At 40.8% G+C, this 11344-nt stretch overlaps 1 protein-coding gene across 1 annotated transcript; it reads right to left on the minus strand.

The window, feature by feature from the left end:
- Nucleotides 1–10298: 10298 nt before the first annotated feature.
- On the minus strand, nucleotides 10299–10682 carry LOC307096701 (large ribosomal subunit protein eL29-like; the record flags this gene model as incomplete). Its single annotated transcript, XM_079766308.1, has 1 exon — nucleotides 10299–10682. One exon carries the CDS (start codon nucleotides 10680–10682, stop codon nucleotides 10299–10301), a length of 384 nt encoding a protein of 127 aa, XP_079622434.1.
- Between the last annotated feature and the right edge of the window lie 662 nt (nucleotides 10683–11344).

Genomic DNA, 11344 nt, shown 5'->3' on the forward strand with positions numbered 1-11344 from the left:
TTAAGGCCACATGGTTATGGAGAGCAAATGGGATAATGAAGGGGCAAGTGTGGGTCAGAGAGCAAGAGAGAGCATGGGTGAGGACAAGATAACTCTTTGTCTGGGGATTTTAATCAAGATCTATCCACATTCCCATGTTCATAGCAAGCCAGCAGAAGTATCACTCCCACCTCAGTTGTCACACCTCCTTCTCTGGCTTTGACCTTTCTGCCTCCTTTTTTTAACCCTTGTGATAACATTGGGCCCACCTCGCTAATCCAAAATAATCCCTCCATCTCAAGATCCTTAATTTAAGATCCACAAAGTCCCTTTTGCTATTTAAGGTAATTCACAAATCTGGGGGATTAGGAGGTGAAGGAGGAAAGGGATTATTTGGATTACCAAAAACTACATATCTTTATTATCTTAAAAATGATGAGTCATTTTTAAGCTTGCCCTTCTTAAATTGTCACCCAATTTGTCTCTTTGCTGTAACAGCCAAGGTTTTGTTTTTTACAGAAACCAATCCATACCTGCTATCTATTTCCTCACCTACCATTTACTTAGCTCTGCACTACAATTGGCTTCTGTTCCCTTTATGATATAAAAACTGTCCTGTCCAAGTTCAAAATTACCTTCAATTGTTGATTTCATTTGACATTTAGCAGTCTGTTCTTAACTCTACTTGTCAGCAGTCTTTGACTTTGTTGAATATTTTCTTTCTCATGAAACTGTCTTTTCTTGGATTCCAAGGCAATACTCCTTTTTTTATCCTTACATTTTTTACTTCCTCTACTCAGTCCTTTTTGCAGACTTCTCATCATCTGTCTGTCTTCAAACACTAGTATTTTCTGGAGTCTTGCTATTCAAAATGTGGTCTGCATACAGCTACTTAGAAATTATGACAATCAGGCCCACCCCAGATCTACTGGATCAAAACTTATATTTTAACAAGTGAACTATATACACACTAAAGCTTGAGAAACCCAATTTAGAATGTTGTATTTAATCCTCTAATATACTCCTGGAAAATTTGACCTACTACATTATCTCTAACCACAAGGCCCAAATTTGTGTCTTAAACTGTAGGAATCCCTTTCCACGTCCAGCGTGGTCCAGGGTTCCGGTTCAGGGTTCGAGTTCTGGAGAAGGGCCGCACACAAATGAATGGAGACTTGAAGAGATTCAATTTGGCGAAATGGGGGGCCAGGCGGTAGTCCACCTCTAGTGGGAGAACTGACGACTGCTCTGGCTCTGCCATCCCTTTTATTGAGGTTTTGGGGAAAACATCTTAGTCAAAATAACAGAAACTTACATGTAGCCCTTAGGCAGGAAATAACAGAAACTTACATGTAGCCCTTAGGCAGTAAATAACAGAAACTTACATGGGACAAACAAAGGTGGAGGCTGCTTCAGCTAACAATGTAAACAACTAAAGGGTGAGTGGTTAGAGCAATTAAGGTTGTTGACCAGCCTTCCTGGCTTCCTGTCAACATCTCTCTTTTAGTGAAACTGATTTGTTTCCGGCATTAAACTCTATTATTCTCTGTGTATAGAGCTATCCATTACACATCTTTCTCTAGATGTTCCACAGGCACTTCAAACTCGCCCTATTCAAGACTGATTCATCATCTTCAACCCACCATGTTCCCTGTTTGGGTGAACAACAACTTCACCCAAGTACCAAAGCCAGATGATAAAAAACAACAACAACAAAAAAAAAACAACAACCCTTTCTTTCCTCATACCTACCTTCACAGTCATCTTGTCATGTGAATTCTCAGAAATATATTCTCACATCCCTAACCCCATGGACTGATATATGTCATGAACGTATCACCTATGACCTCTTAACTTGTCTCCCTGTCTGCAAACATACCAGAGCGCCTGGATAACCACCACTCCATGTGTTTGATAGGTTTCTGAAACACACACATGCATACACACACAGAGGACTTGATCAAAGCAGTTTTTGGTTTTAAAAGCTCCCTGTCATATGCAGAATAACGTCCCAACTCTTTAGTACGGGGCCAAAAGCCCCCTTGATTTGACCTCTGATTCTTTCTTGTCTCTTTCTCACCAGCAGCCCCTCTGCACATGTATTATGCACTGTATGTATCACTTGTACCACATAGCTTTATACATTTTAGCCTGTGTAATCTCTGCTGCTTGCATACTTTCCCCAACATTTTCCAGTTGATAAATGCTTACTGTCTTCCAAAACTGAGCTGAGACACCATATCGTTCCCTTGACTCTACTCTCTCCTTACCCCCAGCACAGCAGGGTTATTTGCTTCTTTATACATACTTACACTTCTTTATACATACACATACTTCTCTGATGATTATAACACCTATCACGATGTTTTGAAACTGCAACTACCTGTCTATATCGAAAGATAGTAATTTATAATATCCCTAAGATAGTAATTTATAAAATTATTTCACTCTATATCCTTACCATTTAGCATAGTCCTCAGCACATAATAACCAATCAATAAATGTTTTAAGAATTAATGAATCAAATAGACAGTTAGTTGGTCAACTGATTGAACAGCAGCCCCCCATGTCTCAGATTACAGGGGCATAAAAATGGGGATCCCTGGACACACTCAGCCCACTCAGTGTTCACCAATTTGAATTAGAAAGCATCTTCAAGGCAATGCTTTTAAGGGTGCCTGGATACCCAAATAAATGCCAAGGTAGATAATGATACCTCCTCTGGTTTTTGGATTTTCTCCTAAATTTGCTGCAAGACTAAAAGACTTGCATATAAATCTGATTGCTGCAACATGATTATAATTCAGTTGCTTGATTAACATGTTAAAATGTTTCAAATGTAAGAGTGTGGCTGATTTATAGTTACATATTTTTAAGGAGTTTGTGGGTTTCTTGTGTTTAGGCATCCTGACCTGGTCATACTCAGTAGAAATGGGCTGCTTGCTGCAAAAAATAAAGAGGGCCCATCTCTTTGACTCTCTCTGGAGCAGGGTACACCCCTAGTTCATGAGGATACCATAGTATCTGTTGAGACTTGCTGAGAAAGGTATTCTTCTTCCAATGGCTGGACAAGGACGGTCTTGGTGTCTGGGGACGCTTCAATCTGCCATGGCAACTCCCCGTCTTTTCTCTACTTTCTGTGTGTTCTAGTCTACCAGGAGAGGTGGAAAGCTGCAATCTTTTCTCCTTCCCTCTCCTTCTCCCTCTTCTTCTCCACTGGATCTAGTATGGACAGAGGTTAGCACTAGATCCTGCTTGTGGTTTTCTACACCTTGTAAGACTTCGTGCAAGTCCTACTGATAGAAACATCAGATTCTAGTTCTATCTCTGGAACTACATTGTTAACTCTTAAATTAGAGCAACACACAGTCCTAGCCAGGGCTATTCTATTCTTCATAAAGTCAAAATGCAGAGTGGGAGGAGAGAAGGCTAGGCTAAGAAGAGAAACTAACTGGGGGGAAATCAGATATGAGTATGTGCTGACAGGTACGCATAATCTCTTTCAATTTAGAATTGGTGGAGTTGTAGAAAACCCTACAAGAGTCCTCAAACATGCCTGCACATTAAAACACATAGCAAGGAATTTTAGAGACACAGATGCCTGCCCCAGACTGAACTAGAACCAAAAAGGGGACCCTCTGTGGTCAGCACCAAGGAAAACAGAGCAGAAAAGGAAAGTAATGTGTAAGAATGACATTCTGTGTGGAATAATAATTAAATCAAGAACTTCTATAGGAGCAAGAGGCTGACAGGAAAATGAAGTAGGATGTCAGGGCAGAGAAAATAGAAATGAGTGATTGCACCAATATGGAAAAATCAAGGGCTAAGAAACTAGAAGTAAAATAAAAGTGGATGAGGCCCCCAAATTAGGTTGGGCTATAAATATTGGTTAATACATATCCCTATCCCAGCCCTTTGGCTTAGTGGTCTCATTCTGTCTTTTGAATTGGTTGTGCCTCTCTGGATTCTGCAGAATTTTTAATTGTATAATATCATTTACTGTTTTTGAATTATAATTTGCTTATTTGCATGTTTAAATCCCAAGGGTCTAGTACTTTCTTACAAAGAATAGGCACTGAAAAAATGTTGAAGGAGGTACTCAAGGACTAATATTTATAGTGCTATACATGATAGTGTGGTCAGGGCTAGAGGACTAGAGGGTCAGGACTAGGGGACTAGAGGGTCAAAAACATTCACTGAGAAGGACAAAGCCACAACTTGATTCCTGACAGGTAGAGATGAGATGCCTCCATACATTCTTAATAAAACTAATTCATCCACTTCTGGGAGATAGCAACAAGATTTGAATTGCTATTTTGAAGACATGAAGTCAGTGTTGACTTTCCTCCATTATAGGCTCAGTAGTAATTAGAGGTATATATGGGTTGATAATTCTCTAGTAAATAACATATAATTGTTTCACCAGCTTTCAGTTTATTCGACCATTCAACAAACCTTTTATAAGAGCAAGGAACTACATTAAACAATCAGGAAGACAATGATAATTGTATTTGTGTGTGTTATGGATGCATTGTTTTACAATGTTTTGAATATATTTATGGAAACTTATAGATATTAATTTACAATAACCTATATATTATAATTTAAATTGTAATCATATGGGAAGTGGTACAAGTCAAACACTCTAAAGGGTCCAAGATTTTGCTCAGCTTACAAGCTAAAAAAGTTGGCCTGCCATAGTGTTATGGATGTTGGCAGAATACATGAGACTCCTGGATCAGAGACAAAGGACTTTATTATAACACAGCAGGTAGAATGAGATGTTTGTGCTAGTTCCCTGTGTTTTCTAACCCCCCTGAGGGTGACACAAGCAGGCATATATGGAGTGACACAGTTGTTTTTGTCACAGCTGAGGAACCTGAGCGGAGGAAACTCCATTCTTTTATGATGGGCCGCAAACAAACCCAACCAATATTTACTCTAAAGACATTACCTTTATTATACTGGACAGAAAACAAACTTGCCCTTTTCTCTGGTGCAAAACACTATCTCTATTTTAAAAGGCTGTTTGCTATATACACCTTTGAAAAGATAGTCTAGAACAAAATGCTGTCAGTGCTTCAGCTTACAATATGTGCAAAAACACAGGCTTCATGGAGAACTATCTCCCACTACTGCAGTGGTACAAGTTAGTGTTAATATAACCAGTGTTAACATAACCAGGAGGGAGAGAGAAAGGAGTAAGTTGACCAAAGCAGATACCAAAAAATAAAATGAATACAGCTAGAATAAGAAATCCTAGGTCTAATCAAAAGCAGAGGCTAGAGAAAAGCAGGCAGAATGGTTGACACATGCTTGAGTCATGGATAGAGAAGAAAAAGGATTTGAGTGAGAAATACAGAATCTAAGAAGCCTCTTAGGAAATGTAGAGGTCATCGGAAAGAGCACGTTCAGGTTGCAGTGCCAGCTTAAAAGAATCAAGTTCCTTCCAAAATCCTGTTGCTAAGAAACAGTACCTAGCAAATCTGTGAGTGAAATAAGATAAAGATCAAAAAGAAAAGCCAAGTTGATTTCTATTGCTATTACAAAGATAAACACTAAAGGTACCACACTCTACCTGTAGTGTAATGACTTACAGTAGATGGGGTGGTGGATGTTCACCACTGCACCAGTTTTTTGGAGAAATCTCAAGCCGGTCACTTTTAATCTTACCCAGCTTGAGTATTTAGGCTCTTTCCCCTCTACCTCATCATAATTCCTCCATTTCAGGGGCTACTGAGTGTGCTAGGCTATTAAAAGGGTGAGGGGATTGTTATGTGAAGGTAATTATTGAACAGTTACAATAAACCACAAACCCCCCCTTATAGGGGTTTAACCCAATACATTTTATCTTTCATTCACAAAATTCATTCCTAATGTTCCTGATCAGATAGTGTATTAGTCAGCTTTGCTGCATCCACAAAATTTTAGTGACTTACAACAGGCTACATTTTATATTAGTGGCTACAGATGCTGTGTCTCTGCTTGATTTTATTTGCCTCTGCTCCATGTTTCTAATCCCTGGACCTAGGCTAAGGAATAATCGTCAGTATGGGATGTACCACTTTCTTGGCAGGAAACAGAAGCTAAAGAACTGGAAGAGTCTCACGGTGCCTCCAAAAGCTTCTGAAAGGTGGTAGTCTGCATCATGTTTGCTCACATTTATTTACCTCAACTATATCACACAGCTGATCTTAACATCAGTAGGTGGGAGTCCTACAGGGAAGTGAATGTATTTGTGAACAATAATGTAACTTATGATGAGTCATTTTCTTGGGAATTTTTTTCCAAACTGAAACGTGGGGATCTTTCCTCCATGGGGCAGCACCATTATCTAGGGTACCTTCGAGATGGAGAGAAAAGGAGCTGACAGGAAACTTGCTACAAAGCAATAGTCAAGAAGTATGTGCATGGGGGAAGGGAGGTTTTTAATCCAAAAGCAAGTTCAAGAAAAGACATCAAGAAAGGGAAGAGGTATAGGTCATAGTTATGGCTTAGCAATTGCTGACCCTGCCCATGGTGCTCTGTTGACTGGGTCATTTAGGACATTCAGAGGAATCTCTCGGCTATCAGACAGGGAAGAGGCACCAACAATTTGTTCTTCTGTCCACAACAGTTCACTGGCTGCCCCAGGCAATGATGAGTAGACAGAACCCTTTTTACCTCTGTCCCAGTCAAATGGCAGGCAACTTGGTGGGTTGCTGAAGCTCAGGCTTCTGGTTCCTGCAACTGCTTGGGCATATACATCTATTTCTTCACTCTGTAATTATAAGTAGTTCTGCTCTTAAATTAACTTTTATTTTTATATTTATTATGTGGCCTAAGAGGCACAGGGGCAGTAGAAAATTAAGGAAATGCAGTGAGCCAGGGGATCATCTTTGCTAAAGAAAGAACTTTCTCTTTAAGTTTGGGTAAAGGCAACAGAAAGTCAGACTGTGAGCAAGCAAAGGGCAGAATGCATGAGGGGGAGTCATCAGTCGTGAGAGGTTATGCTTGCCCTAGCCTGGAGCACTATGTCCTAATGCGTCACTTGGTTAAATAAGAAGTCTATGCAGCTAGAGTAAGATTCAAATATGCAACAGGACCTTGAGGAAATACTTTGCTCACCAGCATCTCAGTTTTATGTGTCCCCTAGTGTCTATCCAAATTCCAATTTCCCATGACTACACTCCAGATACATAGAAAGTCATTATTTGTCTATTTATTTGTTTAGAAGCCTCACATCAACTATCCAGCTTTAAATTGAGAGCCCAAAGCTGCTTAAATTGCCCCACTAGTCTAGTTAAGTCCCAGAGATTCCAGAAACTCTGGGGAAAGCTACATGCCTGTGGGCCTGGAACTTTAAGAGAAATTACATGTGTGCATCAATGAGGAAAGAATGCCCTTGGCTAAAGGCATTGCTTATCATGTCCCCTCAATTCTTTATGCATTTCTTCCCAAAATCGCTCTGTCAATTCCTTGGCTATTTAAATATCATTACTATTCTAGCCACAAGTAAGTTTTTGACATTCTGAATGAACAGTTTGCTTGTATGCCCCAAATGGGAGGGGGCATGTCAAGAGGATGCTCCTGAGAGTGACAGAGAACATGGGAGGACATAGTATGTGAGACTGTTTGAGTCATGATTGTGAAAAGTTTGGAGGCAGCAGCTGTATCTCTACTGTAAGAAATAAACTCCCAAATCCCCATGGCTTCATGGAATGACTGATGGGGAGGGAGGGTTGAGTTTGGTAGGTCACCTTATGAGTAGATCATATAAGGACCCAGACCCTATCTAGTTTGGGGGCCCTCCCCCTTCTAGAGGCTCAGATTCTTCTCCATTCAGGCTACAAATGAGAAAAGAGACAGTGGATTATGAGCTGGGCTTAGAAATGGCCTCAATCACTTCTAACCATTCCTTTGGCTAGAACTCGCCACACCCACCTCACCTAACTGGAGATGGGGGAAGGTTGCTTAATCTAATCTAGCTGAATGATCAGAAAGATCAGGACAGGAATGTAGTAAACCATCAGTCAGGTTTTGCAACAGACTAGTCCTAAAATTAAGAATGCAGTTAAAGCCTCTTTACTTTGGATCCTCAGTGTTCACAAATTATTGCCGAACACATTATTTCCCTCTGCTTTTCTGGGTGATGATGCTCTTGCCCTAGAAGCCCCTGCAGTGCTCAAAATGCTAATGGCAGGCCTCTCTCCCACCCATTCACTCCACCCCCATCCTACACAGTAAAGATATTGCTGGTCGCAGTGAAGTGTTGCTAAGGGTGCTGGTGGGGTTAGTAAGTAATGGGTTATAAAATATTGCTTGGGACACTGAGTTTAGACTTTTATCACTGTCCACATTTTCAGCTTTCTCCACAACCACGGTATTCTAGAACTAATTTCTTCCTGTTTTTTTCCAGTCTACAGCCTGAGCTTATTTTACACACCAGTGCCCACCCTCAGGGCTTCCTGACACTCATTCTATGGGCAAGACAGTATGCCAACTGGAGGATATAAAATTATTTTAAAAATAGCATTTCTGTCCCCACCCATAACTTTCAGAAGAATAGGTATAGGGATATTCCTGGATGAAATAAAATTGGTGCCTATTCCCTGCCCCCAGCTTCCCCTTCATTTTTAATTGCTTCCTTCCTCCCACTGTTTTCCAGACTATCTGAATTGTATCAGTCCCGGGCATATGGGAATGTGAGTACCCCGATGGCTATTGTCAGCCAGGAAATAACTACCATTCAAACACTAATGATCATATTTGACGTGATAAAATGGATGTGAATATTAAATTTGAACCATCTTGGCACCATCTCAGATTTTTAAAAAATAGACATGAGAACTGATAGCTTTGCATAAACATCTTTCTTGCTATTTTCCCTGATTCTGACATATTCACATTTCACTAAATGAGTGAACACCACCATCCACCCACTCACCAGGCGTTCACTTTATATATATAGCTATAGATATTCAATGCAAGACCAAGCAAAAAAGGATTCATGTAACAGAATTTATGGTGGGATTTTTGAGGAGAGCAAGGGATAAAATTTTTATATTTAATTTTTGTCTTGTCTTGGTTCAACAAAATGCTCTTATTAAGGCACTATATATCCGTGTACTTGAGCTTCTTGGTTATTCATTCATTAACTTGTACATTCAATATTTATTTTGTTTGCTCTGAATACCTGGGACTATGCTAGGTTCTGGAAATACAGAGTGGAATATTATAGTTCTTGCATAAGTCTCATGGCTGCTATTATAGAAGTAAATAATAGTAACTGTTATATCTGGGAAAGAGAGGGATGTGAGAAAAGGTTTTATAGCCTTGGATGATGGTCCTTCAAAGATAAGGTATTATCCAGATGGAAGACTTTATCTTTCATACCTTTGTACTGAGTACTCACCCTGTGAGTACAACAGCCACTGTTTGGGGTACTACAGATGTGATAAGGGCTAAGATTTCAGAGATTGTTAGGGTTAATATTTTAGAAGGCCTTATACATCATGCATGGAGTTGGCCTTCATGTCTGAGGATTTTGTGAATAGGGAGTCACAGGATTGGGTTCTCAGAACTGCTTTCTTACTCACTGACATGATAGGGAACACAAAAAAGGATTACATAGGGTTCTTTACTTCAAACAATGAGATATGTAGGGACCTTTTCATATGGACAAGGTCATTTGGTTCTATTTGTGTTCTTACCCTGAACATATTCCAGATTTCAATCATAATGAGAGAAAATATTACTCTTGGCTTAAAGTTTCACTCTCCATTTCTTTGCACTCCTTGGGTATTGGAAAGTCCCTGAAATCAGAGCTCTTGGAGCTCAATTCGAGGGTTCTGGGGGATTCAATCCCTAGAAAAAAAGGTAAGATGTCCCAGAATGTGCCTTGGATCCTCTGTAGGCAGCTAAACACAGTATGGGAACAGGAAGAAAGAAAGAAAGAAAGAAAGAAAGAAAGAAAGAAAGAAAGAAAGAAAGAAAGAAAGAAAGAAAGAAAGAAAGAAAGAAAGAAAGGAAAAAAAAACAACAAAAAACACATGGAAGGCCCTCAAGTTTGCATGCTTCCAAGAATGAGGGCCTAGCATTTTAAACAGGCTACACTTGGTTCCAGTTTACAGTGAGACTCCCTGCTTACTTTCAAATTCTGGCTACAACTCACTGATTCCAACCACTGACTACCCACCCTCTCATTTCAAAAAATTCTGACTAAACAGTCACTTAATTCTGGCTTCAGTAAGATTACTCTTTAGGAGATTTTGTTTTGTTTTATGGTTTTTGACAGGACCTGCCCAGATTTGTTTGTAAAAATAGCAGCAGCCTAGGGGTCACACCAATCCTTTGGTCCTCACATTGGCAGACATTGGCCTCCACTGTGCAGCTTTCATGGGTGCATGGGCACCTTTGGGAGCCAGAGCTTGAGCCTGAGCTGTAGCTGCAGCCTGGGGCCTGGTTTGAATCTTGGCCTTGGACTTTGGCCAGCAGAGCCTGAGACCCTTGGCAATGTGGGCACGAGCATGTTTCCCAAGCTTGGGGTGAGTGATATAGGCAAGCTGACTGAGCTTGTGATGGCCATCCTTTGGGGTCTTGGGTTTGAACTCCTTGGGCTTTCTGAGGGTCTTGATAACCTTGGCATATGCGCTCATGGCCTTGTCATTGTTGGCCTGAATCTTCTCCAGGTCCTTCTTGTTGTGATTCTTGGCAAGGCACATGTTCCTTAGGAACTTAGGGTACACCCCCTTAACAGAGTCATATCTTTGTGATCGGGGTTTCTTGATGCTGTTCTATGCCATTCTCGGGACTAGTTGTATATGGTGTGGTTCTTGGATTTAGCCATATCTTCACCAAGGCCTGCGGCTCCTGAAGCGCCTGGGACTGGAAGAGCCAGGACACATGTTTTCCATGAAACAATTTAAATACAGTGGTCTCTATGACCCTCTAAAAAAGCCCATTTCCTCCCCTCCCTCCCCCCCCCCCCCAATTCAGAGACCCCAGATAGTCCTGGGAGAAATCTAAGCTCAAAAACAGCCTGGCCTGGACATCTTCCAAAGTTGTCCAGGAAAGGATGCTCATGCATGTGCCCCTTTTCCCCCTCCCCACAGACATGGGGCCTAGATTACCTTCCTTATTACAGCTCCACTGCAGGTGTGGTGGACCATGCCAGTGAGAACAGGCTGAGCAAGCTCCCCCTTAGTGGGATATTGGCATCCCTTGCCTCAACAGCTGTCTGATAACCTGTAGCCAAATACTCCAGCAGCTGACTCTCAGGAAGTTCAGAGAGCTATGTTTGAGGGTTTCAGCTACTGTTGTAACAACATTTTTCACCCATACCAGCTTCTGTGTATGAGTGGGTGAAGCAAAACTTTCTGAAGAA

This window comes from Cnephaeus nilssonii (genome assembly GCF_951640355.1).
Source record: "Cnephaeus nilssonii genome assembly, chromosome: 3".
NCBI lineage: Eukaryota > Metazoa > Chordata > Mammalia > Chiroptera > Vespertilionidae > Cnephaeus > Cnephaeus nilssonii.